At 35.7% G+C, this 17229-nt stretch overlaps 1 protein-coding gene across 1 annotated transcript; it reads left to right on the top strand.

The window, feature by feature from the left end:
* Nucleotides 1–4685: 4685 nt before the first annotated feature.
* LOC129445214 (uncharacterized) lies at nt 4686–16139 on the top strand. Its single transcript, XM_055206387.2, has 4 exons — nt 4686–5284; nt 7409–8854; nt 11738–12112; nt 14396–16139. Exons 1-4 carry the CDS (start codon nt 4702–4704, stop codon nt 15493–15495), a joined length of 3504 nt encoding a protein of 1167 aa, XP_055062362.2. The 5' UTR covers nt 4686–4701; the 3' UTR covers nt 15496–16139.
* The last annotated feature ends 1090 nt before the right edge of the window (nt 16140–17229 follow it).

Raw genomic sequence — 17229 nt, 5'->3', positions numbered from 1 at the left:
AAAATGTGACCTTGTTCAAAAGAGAAAGTGATGCTGTTGTTGCTTACGTGGGCTTGAGCTTCTCGTTACACCGCAACCTACAGGTTTGGCATGCTCTTGACGGCATACATACATGGGTACCTGTAAATTAACACTTTTTTGAAAAGTGACATGTGTGCACAATGTTATTTTTGAAACCAGAGAGGTTGAAATGTCCGTTTATGAATATAGCCGGAATGTTTTTTATGTTGTGCATCCTCACATCGGAGAACCAAGTTAATGTACAAAGTTTGGTTTCAATACGTGAAAGCGTTTCTATCATATCAATTATAGCACTAATGGTGATGGGTATGACTCTGGATATTGTTTGTGTAATATTGTATTTTTTATAGTGTCATTTCATATGGTGCCCTGAATTTAACACTTTCTAGCCACTTTCTTACGTATTGTACTGCAAAGTTATAAACAAATAATGCATAATGAAAATGATGTCGTTTTAATTTCAGTTAAAACATTTTTTTCTATAGAAATAACTGCACTGGTAGTACAGAGGTTTAACACTCTGCCAGCAAAACAGAACTGCCTGTGGACACCTGTCTGTAATAATGCTGGGAAGAACTATATATTTTTTGTTTTTCTTCCTCACATTGGAGACCCAAGTACATGTACAAAGTTTGGTTTCATTAAGTGAAAGCATTACTGAGATATGAACTACTTCCTGTTTTGGCGGCTTTGACACACATTTCATTTGGGCTGTCGGGCCTCCGCGGAGTCTCTGGATTCTGTCTGTAATGCTGGAGAACAGCAGCAGATCCTGCAGACCAAACTCAAGATGTGTTCAGTCAAACCCATCAACTGCAGAAACCTCATTATGAAGATCAAAACTGAAACTACAGAAATAAAAACTGAACCCACAGAAATAAAAACTGAACCTTACAGAAGTAAAAACTGAACCAGAGGAAGATCACACTGGTGAAGATGAGGATTTTATTCTGTCAGGTATGTTTCCTCAAACATTGTATGTTTTACGAAAGGGTGTTTTTTCTAACCAAAAGACCAAAAAAATGTAAGGAATAAAATCAAAAGGAAAGGAGTTTATTTAAGATATCTTTAATACTTATTGAGCAACAGACATGTAGTCTTTATTAAAAGACACAAAAGTGATCTTTCTCATAGACGTGTCACCATAAAATGCAACAAGGGTTGTGAAAGTCTTTGTACATATAAAAAAAGTCACTCTCTTTACAAAATGTGACCCTGCCTGTAAAGCCAGCTAAAGTCATTTTTTTTGTTTTTTATTGTTTTCTACATAAAATAAACGTACATAATATAAAGAAAATTTAACCTTGACATCTTCAAGTGAAATAACACTTCGATGCTCAATATCTCAGAGTTTGACATTGCATTCAATATTTTGTCTTTGATCAGTTTGTCTTTATTCTAAAACAATATTAACAAAAAATAATAAAAATAAAAATTGCTGCATATATACAGAATTTGAAAGGTAATGAGCCAAGCAGCAGGAAAGAATATCATATATTAGAGAAGTACAACACATAGGTATTACAGAATTCACATATCAATTAATTCATAGAGTTTTTCCCACAAAGGTATTTCTACAAAAATTTAAAATTAATATTGATTTGAAATGTTCTTTCTGTGAATGCTCCACTGAAACAATCTCTCTTTTATTCTGGTCTTGTCAATATACCCAAATTTTTGGAACAATGTGAAGATTTTTATTGCTGATAATATTTTTAAAACCCTTTCGTTATCCTATAAAGATGTGATTTTGGGTTATTTTATTAAGAATCACTCCTTAAAAGATGTTGAGTTCATTATAAATTTTATTTTATTTCTTTGTAAATTTAACATCCATAAATGCAAGTTTACAAAAGGCAAACCTCTTTTTATGGTGCTTAAAAAGGAGATAAAAATGTTTGTAGATGTGATGTCAAAATCTAAAAATAGTAAAGCAATCAAAGTGTTTAATATATGCTCCTCCTTTAACATTTTCACATAATATTAAAGGTAAAATATAATAAATGGTGCTGACCTATAAAGTATATTTTCTGTATTTAAATTGCATTGTAATATCCTTTGGAATGGTATAATATAATGTATATCTTTTTCTAAAATGTATTTCTAACTATGTACCCTCTTGTTGTGTTTTTTCTTTTTTTCTCTTTTCTTTTGTTTTTTTCTCTTCTTCTTGTTCCTTCTTGTTGAGGCATGTGAATTTTTTCTATTATATGATATATGGCACTGTACATGCTATCTGTTGTTGTTAATAAAGCATATAAAAAAATGTATTAAAGAATTCACAATGGGTAATATTTTAAATGAAGGGACAAAACAGGTAATTAATAATAGAAATAATTAAAGCTGCAAGCAGCGATGGAAGGGCCCTCGCACGCATGTACACCGCCACCCTATGGCATTAGTAAAGCAGTGAACCAGGGGGATATGAAATAAAGTGGGTAAATATAGGTGGATATTCAAAGAAAAATGTATGTGCAACACCGCCTGTGTGCAGCAGGTGGCGCTATGACGGTACCTGATTATTGTTATATTGACGTGTTCAGGCCGGGACCCTTATCAAACGTGTGAAGTCTGGAGCAGATCAAACAATGTATACCTGAATTACAACAGCTTCCTGTTTCATGGTGAAACATCACACTTTGCCAGGCTGCCACGGACACGCCCTTCAACAAAAAGTCAAGATCTTCGCAATTTATCATCGCAAAGGGCTTAAGATCAGTCTGACCAAATATGATGATGATTTGATTAAATCTCTAAGAGCAGTAAATCACAGCGTAAAACATGTCATTTCCTGCTACCTCTAGGTGGCGCTATGACTGAAGCTGAATATTGGCATTGAAATGTGTTCAGGCAAAGACTCTTATCAAACGTGTGAAGTGTGGGGCAGATTGGACATTGTATGCCTTAGTTATAACAACGTCCTGTTTCATGGCGAAAACGCTGAACTTTGTCAGGCTGCCACTGACACACCCTCCAACGAAAAGTCAAAAGCTCCGCAATTTAACATCGCAAAGGCCTTCAGATAAGATTGACCAAATATAATGACGATCTGATAAAATCTCTAGGAGGAGTTTGTTAAAGTATGAAGGCTGTAAATGACAAAATTTGCACAGAAATCACAGAGAAAAATCAAAATGGCTGACTTCCTGTGGGGTTATGAGCTTCGCTCCAAGAGACTTTTTTGTAGGTCTTGGGGTGATAGATGACCCTACCAAATCTCGTATCTGTAGGTTTTTCATAGCGGCGGGGCTGTTCTCTTGAAATTTTGCAGGTGGCTATTGAGCCATCTCTACACGCCTACTTCTGGTGCCTATGCCACATGTAAATTTTCGGCACTTCTGACATGTGTGCAACGTTTTATGACTTTTTGAGCTTGTTTAGCCTGTCAAAATGCGTTTCATTTAGCGATACTTTGCGAGGCCGCAACGGACACGCCCTTTAATGAAAAGTCAAGGTCGTTGCTTTTTATCATCACACAAGGTCTTGAGATTACACTGGTGAAATATGATGTTGATATGTTTAAATATCTAAGAGCAGTAAGTCACAGCGTAAAACATGGTATTTCCTGCTGCCTCTAGGTGGCGCTATGACTGTTACGGAATTATGCCATGTTGATGTGTTCAGGCCGGGACCCTTATCAAACGTGTGAAGTCGGGGGCAGATCGGTGAATGTATGCCGGAATTACAACAACTTCATGTTTCATTGCGAAACATCACACTTTGCCAGACCGCCACGGACACGCCCTTCAACGAAAAGTCAAGATCTTCGCAATTTATCATCGCAAAGGGCTTAAGATCAGTCTGACCAGATATGATGATGATTTGATTAAATCTCTAAGAGCAGTAAATCACAGCGTAAAACATGTCATTTCCTGCTACCTCTAGGTGGCGCTATGACTGAAGCTGAATTTTGGCATGGAAATGTGTTCAGGTCAAGACCCTTATCAAATGTGTGAAGTGTGGGGCAGATTGGACATTGTATGCCGGAGTTAGAACAACATCCTCTTTCATGGCGAAAACGCTGAACTTTGTCAGGCCGCCACGGACACGCCCTCCAACGAAACGTCACAAGCTCCGCAATTTAACATCGCAAAGGCCTTTAGATGATACTGACCAAATATGATGATGATTGGATTAAATCTCTAGGAGGAGTTCGTTAAAGTACGAAGCCTGGAAATGCCAAAATTTGCACAGAAATCACAGCGAAAATTAAAAATGGCCGACTTCCTGTGGGTTTTAGAGCCTGGTTCCAAGGGACTTTTTTGTAGGTCTTGGGGTGATATACGATCCTACCAAATTTCCTATCTGTACGTTTTTCGTAGCGGGAGGGTTGTTCTTTTGAAATTTTGCAGGTGGCGCTATCGAGCCATTTCTACACACCTACTTCTGACGCCTATACCACATGTAAATTTTCGTCAATTCTGACGCGTGTGCAAAGTTTCATGAGTTTTCGAGCATGTTTAGGCCCTCAAAAATGCGATTCATTTCGGAGAAGAAAAAGCAGAAGAATCTGAGCAAAAACAATAGGGCTTTGCACCTACGGTGCAGGCCATTCTGGCCTGCTCCTAGGGGCCATTCTGGCCTGCTCCTAGGTGCTCGGGCCCTAATAAAAGTAAAAACACACCCGGTTTAATAGCGTTTAACCAGCATCGGTTACACTCCAGTACAGTAGGTGGCGGTATGCACCTTTACAGTTGGTTTGCAACCCCGCGAGTAAATCCACAAGAGAACAAGAAAGAGCTCGCGTGTTTTGTTTGCGTATCCTCGGTGTTTTTCTCTATTGAGTGTTTTATTGAGTGTAAACAAAGAAAATTTAGTCTTGTCTCTGTGTATTTTAGTGTTGATGATGAGATGGATGTGATTGACGGGAGTCGGGATTCAGTGTGGATGAGCAAAGATCAGAGCCGCACACCACAACCACTGCTGGACTCTGAACTCTCTGAAGAGAAATCCGGACACACACAGGACTCCGAGCTCAGTCTGACTTTACTCTGTTATACTGAGTCAAAGCACACAGACGCTCAGGACACTACAGTGTGTGACAGTAATCAGGACTTACAGGATGATGAATCTACTGATCAAACCTCCACAGAGTCTCTGGATTCTGTCTGTAACGCTGGAGAACAGCAGCAGATCCTGCAGACCAAACTCAAAATGTGTTCAGTCAAACTCATCGACTGCAGGAACCTCGTGATGAAGATGAGAAGAGAAACCACCACAGGAGAAGATCACACTGAGGAAGAAGAGGATTTTATTTCGTCAGGTATGTCTATTGTTGTATAACCATCGTGAGTAAGTAAGTAAAGTTAGTTTTATGTTTGACATGTTTGATATTAAAATTCATTAAACTCTCTGTGCATTCCATGTTTTGAGCGCAATCCAGTGTAAATGTACATAAAAAAGTGTTCTCCTCATGGCACAAGGCTTAAAATCACAGAAGAAATATTATTAATTAAGCCTTAAAATTAATTAAACAATTTACGCAAATGAATTTTTAGCATAAAACCAATGAATAAATGTTCCAAAAAATATCCCCTTCATGGCACAAGACTTTATTGGGGAAATTGCTAATTATACTTTTAATACTCATTTTAATACTTTAAATAAATGTAATTCTTTAAATCCATTCAACTCAAAAAGCGTTTGTCATAGACATGTCAAAACAACTGCAGATTTGTGTCGTTTATTCAGGGGCTACTGAATATACAATAAACTTCTGTGTGTAGAATTGACGTGTGGGGGGGGGGGGGCAAAACCCAAATATTTACCAAGCCATGGCTCAGATGGTGAGAATGAAATTGCATAATCCACCCAGGACCACACTTTGGTTCTGGGGGGATTCACCAGGGCGGCCTTTGCTTTTTATTTGTCCGGATAATAAAAGTCTATCTCTTGAAATCAAAACCTAAGACTGAAGATTGTTTCATTTGAGAAAAAAGGAAACCACAACACCAGGAGGGTGTTAAAAGTAACACCGAAGCAGTTTGAGATTTAATTAGATAATTAATTGATAATTTGAGTGATGATTATTTGATTACTAAAGATAACACTTGATTATAATGAGCATAATCACTTAAAAGAAACACAAGATCTGCAACTGACTTCCAACCACTGGCTTAGATAAAATCAACTCAAAATACATTAAATCTTATTACAAACCAGACTCACTTTATTTCTGTTATTTGTATACATTTTTGTAATTTTTTGAGACTTATTACTATTAGAGGTTTAGATGCTGATGTTTTATTGAAATGTTTGGTCACTATTATGGTGATCAGTGTTCTCTTTAGTTGTGTAGTTTGATTCTAGGCTTTTTTTGTTTTCTTTGCAACAGTGTTTGTCAAAACACATTAATTATTGCATAGAATGTTATAAATGAGGGCATCACTTGGTACAGACTAAGTTAAAGAATAATTTTCCACTGTCATCAGTTATTATAAACTGTTATTTGTTGCTTTTAGTAGGGTTACATGGTTTGATTGTCTAAATCAAATTTTATATATTCAGGGAATTGTTGCTTTCAACATGCATCCAGATATCATGAATCAATGCATGAATCGGAACCATGGTGACAAATATAATGTTGCAATGCATGCTGAGATCCACCATATTTTAAAACTCATGACTCCCATCATGCATTGCAACATGAATTATGTCACCATTGTTGTGATTAATGGGCTGATTCATGATATCTGCACGTGAGGCAAAAATACAACTTCCAGAATGTATTTAACAACAAAATTTGAAAAGCTTGATCTGATGAAAGATCTGTTATTAAAATGCAATATAGAATAATATATATTTTATCTACATCTATTTCATTATCTAAGAGTAAGACACTTTTCTACAGTGTAAACAATTTACTTGATAACAAAAATGTGTTTTACAAACTCCGTTGCCAAGACTTCAAAGGGAACCCTAAGAGTCAAACTGTCCAACTAAAGGAACCACTGATCACCATAATGGTGACCAAACAATTAAGCAATTAAAGTAGACAAAAGTCAGTCTGGTTTGTAATAAGAGAGATTTAATGTCTTTTCAGTTGATTCAGTTGAGAACCTTATGCCGCAAGTGGGAGGAGATTATGCCGCAAGTAGGAGGTATTTCAGAAATGTGCAAGTAGGAGGGGTTTACGCTTCAAATGGGACGGTGGTGAATCCTCTGGAAGTTTGTACAGCCCACTTGCGGCTAAAGCTCCACCCACTTGCTGCTAACCCACCCATTTGCAGCTGGCTCCGACCTCCGTTTATACCCCTTTCGATTTTGCTGTGCAGCGGTAATAACAGTACTAACAGCTGTCTTCTGTCTCTGTGAGAATATAGAGAAAAATACAGAATCTCAATTCATCTTTCTCTGTGTAAATGTAATGTTATTATGTTTCTTTCAGATTTGAGAAGTGATTCGTGTTCAGGTGGAGAAATAACGTCCTCAACATCAAAAAAGCGACGGACCGCACAACCTCTTTCCTGCATCACCTGTGGAAAGACATTCAGCTCACATGGACATTTAAAGAGACATGAGAGAAAACACACAGAACATGAACTCTTCAACTGCAAGAGATGTAAGATCAGCTTTACTACCTTACAAGAAAAGGAACTTCATTCACAAGAACACAGAGAGAAGAAGATAAAGTTTGAGTGTCAGCAGTGTGGAAAGGTTTGTCTCATCTTATCTCAGTTGAAACGCCACATGAGGACACACATTGATGAAAAGTCTTTCCACTGCACTGAATGTGGCAAATATTTCAGCACCGAAGGATATCTCGATGCTCATAAGAAAATTCACACAGAAGGAAAACCATACGAGTGTCCTCACTGTGAGAAGAAATTTGGCAAAAAAGCCCATCTGAAGAGACATGCGCTTATACACACCAATGAGAAACCGTATCAGTGCAGGGAATGTGACAAAGTCTTTAGGGATTCAGATTCATTAAAATCGCACCAGAAAATTCACTCTGAAGAGAAACACTATTATTGTTTACACTGTGATAAACGTTTCAGTCTTAAATCTAGTCTTATAGTCCATGAGAGACTTCACACTGGAGAGAAACCTTATCGCTGTACTGTTTGTGGGAAGAGTTTTCGTCATAGTGGCACTTTATTGTCACACCAGAAAGTTCATACAGGTGAAAAACCTTACAAATGCTCTCATTGTGAGAAGACGTTTGCTCATTCATCTTACTTTAAAGCCCATCAAAGACTTCACACTGGAGAGAAACCTTATTGCTGCTCTCATTGTGGAAAGAGCTTCTCTGATCCATCTACTTTTAGAGTTCATCAAAGAGTTCACACTGGAGAGAAACCTCATCACTGTGATCTTTGTGGGAAGAGTTTCAGTCGACATGACAGTTTAGTGTCACACCAGAAAGTTCATACAGGTGAAAAACCTTACAAATGCTCTAAGTGTGAGAAGACGTTTGCTCAGTCATATTCCTTAAAAATCCATGAGAGAGTTCACACTGGAGAGAAACCTTACGTCTGCTCGATCTGTGGAAAGAGCTTCTCTCAATCATGTTATTTTAAACTTCACCAGAGAATTCACACTGGAGAGAAACCTCATCACTGTGATGTTTGTGGGAAGAGTTTTAATGTACAAAAGAGTTTAGTGTTGCACCAGAGAACTCATACAGGTGAAAAACCTTACAAATGTTCTCATTGTGACAAGACATTTACTCATTCATCTTCCGTAAAATCCCATGAGAGGGTTCACACCGGAGAGAAACCTTACGTCTGCTCGATCTGTGGAGAGAAATTTGGTTATGCCATAAGTCTTCAGAATCATCAGAAGAAACATACTGAAGAACAGACTACACTGAAAAAAATTGTAGTGTCTTAAAGTCTTTACGCACGAGACGGTGGCGCAACAGCACACACAATTGTATTGACAGTGTGTCTGGTTCTTTCTCTCTGCGTCATTTAATACACGTCAAGTCGTTGATTATCCCTTAAATATTCATTTATTTTATCATTCACTTATATTCTTAAATTTATATTTTGATTTATATTACCCGGCTCCCTAAAATGCTAGATTAGATACATTATCCCTTACATATTATCTGCATTTTATTAAATCTAGTTATTTTATTCTACATTATTCTTCTTTAAATCTTATTTTGCCACTGTATATCTTCTAATGCTATTTTGAGTCTTCAATGGTCTCCATCTCAAGGTTTTTTTTTAACATCATGAGAATGTTGTGATGTCCACTGTCTGTGTTTGGTTTAATAACACCTTCTTAATCTGCTTCTAGTCAGACAAAGTTAGTGAGCGCATCGATGATTATTCAATAAAGCATCTTTATTTTATTCAACATCACTTTGTCTCCTGTCTGCTGTTTCTCCCTTCATCTCTGTGTCTACCTCATGGTTAATTTGAAGTATCAACTCTCACAACAGGGAGATAGAGATCATGAAAGCTTTGCACTAAAAGCATAAGTTTGGTCTTATTTGAAAGCTAACACTTTGAAGTCCAAATTAACTAATGTCATAATGAAAAAAGGTTTTAAAAGTTTAAGCAACTTAACAAAACCTTTATGAAATAATTGTATGAAAATAAAATTTTAATTGACCTTTTATCAGTCTAGAAATGCACTGCAGCTAAAGCCGCATGGCTGTCCATGTTCTGTTTCAAATCTTAAGATGAAAACTCTGAATTTATATAAAATTAAAACCATGTGAATTTAGAGAAGACACTTTATTTAACACCTCTTAACCCTCAAGTGATTTTGTGGACAAATTTTTTCATATATTCCGCTTTTAATGTGACCAGTACAAAATGTAACTACTTTCCCCAAGTTTACCACCTAAACATGCTCGAAAAAGCTGGACTTTGTTCAACAATGTTAAGTTGTTGAAATTGAAAAACTCATTAACCTCCTGGTTTGTCCACATGTGGACATCATATTTTTGAACCATAATACTTAATTCTGTGTAACTGGAATACACAAACATGGACAATTACACTGCTTCATGTTCAAAGAAAAATATTTGGTTATAGTTATTGGTTTTTCTTAACCCCAAAATCTAAAGTAGAAATCTGAAAATAAAAAGACAAGCCAATAATGACACACAAGTCATCAAGGGGTGGTTTCCCGGACAGGGACTCGGCTAACAGAGAAAAGTTCTAACGTTCCTTAAAAGTTTCCAATGTAGGAACAGAATAACAAACATTCCAGTCCTCTCCCCAACTGCTACATCTGGACTGGATTTTGGTGGGTTAACACCAACAAGTGTCAAGTTTCAATCAGATAAGAGGCTGCTCGGACATCTTTTTTGGCCGACGTCAGTGTCAAAGCGGGATGGGGAGGACGTTTTGATTGTTCCGCAGCATTTCTCCTTATCATCCATGAAAACCTTTAACCTCCTCCGAAACCAGGATGATCGTAAATTCCTTAAGCATGGCTTTTCAAAACCAAAGGACAAATCTTTACATTCTTTCAACAACAAGATGGATATTAAACCATCACCTATTGACTCAATACTCATTTGGAGACACTAACATTCTGAATTATTTCTCTTTGTTGAGAAACTGTTCAAATAATCACAGATATAAAAATTATGATATAAATTTGATTTAAATTGTTTTTAGATATTGATCTAGATGTTATGTGTTGAATTCGGCCATCAGGTGTTTAGTAAAAAACACAAAAGATTTATGTCATGGATTTATGTTACACTGTTGCCGAATTTATAGTTCAGCTATCATTTAAGCGCTACATGTGTGTTCTGATATTTATCACTGTAGCAGTCTAAACCTTCCTGATAATATTAAGTGGTTTATTGTACATCACACATTCAGGGAAGAGTCAGTTTATCTCCATAAAACTTTAGAAAGCTGAATAATAAACTATAAACATGCAGATTAAACCCATAAATTATTAGACAAACAGCTGTGAGTTCAGCACCACAGACAGCAGCAGTCAATCTGAACTCTCACAAATATTCACCACTAGATGGAGACACAAGATTAATTTACACATCAACCGTGTGTTGAGACAGGGCAGGGCAGGAATCCAAAGGAACAGATGGCAATTACAATTGCACATACTGAATTAAATCACTCATTGCACAGGAAATCATCCTACTGGATTCTGTGACTACTGTAATGCACAAGAGACTGTAAAACACACACTGCAAGAAATATCAGGAGACAAGAAATTAGTTGGAAAATCAAATCGGACAACAAAACATGACAATAGAGTATTTATTGAAGAAAACATCTTATAAAGTTCTAGATTATGTAATTATATACCTAAAAACGATTGGACAAATTGACAGATTATAATGGGCTAGGTTAATTTTTATTTTACCTTTTTTTCAATTTTTTAATCTGCTGCTTACACTCCAGTCCAGTAGGTAGCGGTGCACCTTTATGCTAGTTTACCAACCGCCAATAAAACAATAAAAGAAGAAGAAGATTCAAAATAAAAGATTCGAGGTTTTATGAAGCAATGCTTTGAAAGCGCACATCACTAAGACAATAATATAATGGACTGTAATAGGAGTTAACAAGGAATTAAATATTTGATTTGCTTTATAAGTAAAACTGGACTTATATCAAGAATATGATGACCAAATTATGTGGGAAATAACCAGAACCAGAAGATGGCAGTAATGCAACCTTAAGGATGCAACTTAACGTTAACGTTAAAACGCAAAGAAGAAGACAGAGCTCACGTGTGATGTGTTTGTGTATCTTCGGTGTTTTTCTCTCGTGAGTCTTGTCTCCGTGTATTTTAATGTTAATGATGAGAGATGAGATGGATGTGATGTGCTGTAAATCAGGAACTGATCAGGACTTACAGGATGATGAATCTACTGATCAAACCTCCACAGAGTCTCTGGATTCTGTCTGTAACGCTGGAGAACAGCAGCAGATCCTGCAGAACAAACTCAACATGTGTTCAGTCAAACTCATCGACTTCAGGAACCTCATGATGAAGATCAAAACTGAACCCACAGAAATAAAAACGGAACCTACAGAAATAAAAACTGAACCTACAGAAATAAAAACTGAACCCACAGAAATGAAAGCAAGACCTACAGAATATGAAGACAATCCTAATGATGGTCATCATGATTTTAGTCTAACAGGTATGTCTCCTCAAACATTGTAGTATTTTACAATTACTGTTCTAATGTGAGTTCTTGTTTGATGAAATGGTGTTTTTTAAGCCACTAATCAAAACACACAAAAAAATGTAAAAGACTAAAATCTTAAAGGAGTTTATTTAGGATCTTATAAAAAGACACAAAGGTGCTTTTTCTAATTCTTGAAGTGTCACCATATAATGCAACAACCCAGCTAACAGAAAAAAGTTCTAAGAACGTTCCCTGAAAGTTCTTAACGTTCCCAAAAACGTTCTGCCAACGTAAAAAGTGTCCAGTTTTCTTGACGTTCTAAGAACGTTTTTGTGTTGTCTCAACGTTAGAGGAATGTTACATTTTACCATTTTTAAACGTTATGACAATGTCATGTTTTAATGTTCACACACTGTTTAAAAACAACAACTGTTTATTATATTGACTTATATGATTGTTATGTAAATGATAGAGAAACATTGCATTTTATTTTATTATATTTATTAAATATTTTATAACACATTATTTCTGAATGTTCAGTAAATAAATTGCTGTAGAAAACACAATTCACTTATTAGGTTTAGATGTTGATGTTTTGTTTCATTTTAAGTCACCATTATTGTGATTAGTGTTTGTTTTAGTTGGGCTCTTGACCCTTAACTTTTGCGTGCTAGTTTTTTTCCCTGGTTGTGTTAACTTTGTGTTGATACAACACATTTGTTATGAACATGTAAAGTTAATAGTATAATGTGGTGGTTGGTATAATTGTAAAGACAATCACTTAATTAATTTACTAATCAAAAGTTTATTTTCTGTCAAAAATGTAAATGAGATCCAGCACTTTCACAGCAGTTTGTCATTAAAGAGTTTTAGAAACTTTGGACAAAAAATATCCGGTATTTAAATGGGACGTACAAACATCAAGAATCAGACTATGAATCTCAACCATGGTGACAATTAAATGAAAAACTTCATGCTGCAATGCATGCTGGGTATTAACAAATTACAAATCTCATTCAGGACTCCCAGCATGCACTGCAGCATGAATAAATAATTATTTTTTTTCAATTTTCTTTGTCACCATGGTTGAGATTCATAGTCTGATTGTTGATGTTTGTGCGTCCCAATTATACAACAGATATTTTTTGTCCAAAGTTTCTTAAACTCCTTAATGACAAACTGCTCTGAAAGTGCTGGATCTCATATACATTATTGACAGAAAATAAACTTTTGATTAGTAAATTAATTAGGAATGATTTTTTATCATTATGTACCAACCACCACACCACAGAATTACACTACTAACTGAACATGTTCATAACAAATGTGGTGTATTAACAAAAAGTTAACACAACCAGGGAAAAAACTAGCAAGCAAAAGACAAGGCTCAAGAGCCCAACTAAAACGAACACTAATCACAATAATGGTGACTTAAAATGAAACAAAACATCAGCATCTAAACTTATATATAATAGATATATAATATATAATAAGTATAATAAAATAATATAAATATAAAAAATAAATATAATAAAATGCAATGTTTCTCTATCATTTACATAACAATCAAAGAAGTCAATATAATAAACAGTTGTTGTTTTAAACATTGTGTGACTGTGAACATTAAAACATGACATTGTCATAACGTTTAAAAATGGTAAAATGTAACATTCCTCTAACGTTGAGACAACACAAAAACGTTCTTAGAACGTCAAGAAAACTGGACACTTTTAACGTTGGCAGAACGTTTTTGGGAACGTTAAGAACTTTCAGGGAACGTTCTTAGAACTTTTTTCTGTTAGCTGGGAAGGATTGTGAAAGTCTTTGTAGAAATTAAAAATGTCCCTCGCTCTATATAATTTGACCCTGCCTAAATCCAGCTAAAGTCATTTAATTGTTTTCTATCTTAAATAAACCTACATAATGTAAAAACTTTTTGTGAAAATTTAACCTTGATATAAGGTGAAATAAAACTTTGATGCTCAATATCTCAGAATTGTACCCGATTTTCACAGGCAGGATCACAAATTGTGTTTTACTCACTCAGTAAATATGCATGCATTGGATTTTGTCTTTGATCACTAATTTGTCTTCATTCATATAAAACATTAACAAAAATGGCTACATGCGATTCCAAAATTATATATACAGTATTTGATATGTAATGAACCAAGGAACTATAATAACAGGACTAACAGCTGTCGTCTGTCTCTGTGTGAATATAGAAAAAGATACAGGATCTCAATTCATCCTTCATTGTGTAAATAAAAGATAATTATTTCATGTTTCTTCCAGATATGAGGAGTGAATTATATTTGAATGGAGAAATAACGTCCTTGACATCAGCACAAACTCAAGAGAAGAAGCAGTTTCACTGTCAGCAATGTGGAAAAAATTGTGACTTCTTATCTCAGCTGATATCTCACATGAGGACACACAGTGATGAAAAGCCTTTCCACTGCACTGAATGTGGCAAAAACTTCAGCACCAAAGAAAATCTTGAGCTTCATCAGAAAATTCACACAGGAGAAAAACCATACGAGTGTCCTCACTGTGAGAAGAGATTTTCCTATGCATACAGTTTAAAGTCACATGTGTGTTTACACACTAATAAGAAACCGTATCAGTGCAGTGAATTTGGAAAAAACTTTAGGGATTCATTCTCTTTAAAATCACACCAAACATTACACACTGGAGAGAGACCCTATCAATGTTCACATTGTGATAAAGTTTTCGCTCAAAAATCTCAGCTGGTATGTCATGAGAGAGTTCACACTGGAGAGAAACCTTACGTCTGCTCTCACTGTGGTAAAAGCTTCTCTAGGCCATCTACATTAACTGTTCATGAGAAAATTCACACTGGAGAGAAACCTTTTCACTGTGATGTCTGTGGGAGGAGTTTCAGTCAATATTACAGTTTAGTGACACACCAGAGAACTCATACAGGTGAAAAACCTTACAAATGCTTTCAGTGTGAGATGACGTTTGCTCAGTCAGGTTCCTTAAAAAGCCACGAGAGACTTCATACTGGTGAGAAACCTTACCAATGCAGTGTTTGTGGGAAGGGTTGTAGACATCGGATCACTTTAGTGAGACACCAGAGAACTCATACAGGTGAAAAACCTTACAAATGCTCTCAGTGTGACAAGACATTTAATCATCCGAGTTCCTTAAAAGCCCATCAGAGAGTTCACACTGGAGAGAAACCTCATCGCTGTAATGTTTGTGGGATGAGTTTCATTCAACATTACAATTTAGTGTCACATCAGAGAGTTCACACTGGAGAGAAACCTTATATCTGCTCGATCTGTGGAGAGGGATTTGCTCATTTTAGAAGTCTTCACAATCATCAGAAGAAACATACTGAAGAACAAACTACACTGAAATCATCATAGTGTCTCAATGTTAGAAAGTCAGTCAAAGCCAGCTACTTTAGATCAGGGGTTCTCCAGCGATATATTTTTCATTAACAGAATCCTCCTTTTAAAGACTACAAAGTACGATCAATTTGGACTACAGCTCTTTAGTTCCCGGTTAAATGCCCATCTATGTTTATTTTTACCGTTGGAAGCATACATGCTTATAAAGGAATGTGACAGATATTTTTGACCTGACACAAGGAGTTCTAGTGGGCTAATCACTGCACGTGCGATCCGTGGGAAATAGACGCTTTGTCACATTTTTGGCGATGTGTGTATGTCAGGCCATGCAGAGCTTGTGAAAGCATACGGCGTAGAACTTAAGCACGACTATAAATAACATCACATTGAGTTTTCATGTGGTTTAGTGTTGGAGTGATGCCAGTGATTTCTGATGATATTTCTGTTTTCTTGAAATTGAAGCATTTGTATTAAGAGATTAAAGGTTTTGGATTTGATTCCCTAAAAAACAAACGCACGCACACACACTTTTTACTGTTTGCCCTGAGGGGTTGCTTCTGGGTTTTATAACTTGGTTAAGAGCAGCACCTGGTGGATAACGGAAATATGGATGGCCGTAAAAACTCGTCATTTGCAAGGAAAGAGTTAAATGCAGTGTATTTGTGTTTTATTTCATTTATTATCAATTGTATCACTCATTTATATGATAATTTTATCATTCTCTTATTTTTATTATTCTTTTTATATTGCATAAATTATATTCAATGTAGTTATTTTATTCTACATTACTTTTCTTAATATTTCAAACTTATGTTAGTGCTGTATTGTCCTTAATTCTAGTCTCCAATGGTCTCCATCTCAGTACAGCAGATATTTTTTGTCCAAAGTTTTTAAGAATTTACAAATTAACACATTGTTGTGAGAATGCTGCATCTCATTTACATTATTGACGGAAAAGAAACTTGATGAGGAAACCTATTAATTAGACAACGATCTTTACTATTATGTACCAAACACTACAGAATTGCAATAACTTTACAATACAAATGTGTTTTATACATACAAAGTAATGCAACTAAGGAAAAACTGGACACTTTTTATGTTGGTAGAACGTTTTTGGGAACATTGTGAACTTTCGGGGAGCATTCTTAGAACTTTTTCTGTTACCTGGGTTTGACTTTGTGTCAAATGCCTTTCTTATGACTTTATAACAAAATCATTTGTGTCCCAAAAAACAACACAATACTACACCATTACCACACCAGTTTTGTGTAGTACTTGTGATGTTTTATAACATGAAATAGCACAGCATTACCACAGGACATTTTTGTAAGGGTCATCAGTCAAAATATATTTATTTGTCTTATAAATAAATATGCAACCTCATTTAATCACTACTTTATAGAATAGTTAGTGATGATTTCTGGTCAAACTTGAGTGTGAGACCCCATTACTACTTATGTGGTAAACAACAGGCTAACACTTATTGACAATAAAGGTAAGATTTTTAACATATTTAATTAAACAACATTTCTCAAAATTACAAAAATATTGTTTGCTCTACAAATAAGCATATCAGGGGGACGTGTTATGATTTACCACATCAGTGAACTATTCTAAATTGTTAAATAAAAAGCTGATAAAAGATTGATACCTCCCTTGCTTCTTGTAAATGATTTACTTCCAAAATTGTAAGCCTCTTCCTGAGAGTCAAGGAGCAACAGCGTGTTTAGGGGGATTTCCATAAGA

Source organism: Misgurnus anguillicaudatus, chromosome 3 (assembly GCF_027580225.2).
Source record: "Misgurnus anguillicaudatus chromosome 3, ASM2758022v2, whole genome shotgun sequence".
Lineage (NCBI taxonomy): Eukaryota > Metazoa > Chordata > Actinopteri > Cypriniformes > Cobitidae > Misgurnus > Misgurnus anguillicaudatus.
Note: the sequence above shows the minus strand (reverse complement) of the source record. Positions and strands in the feature narration are given on the sequence as shown.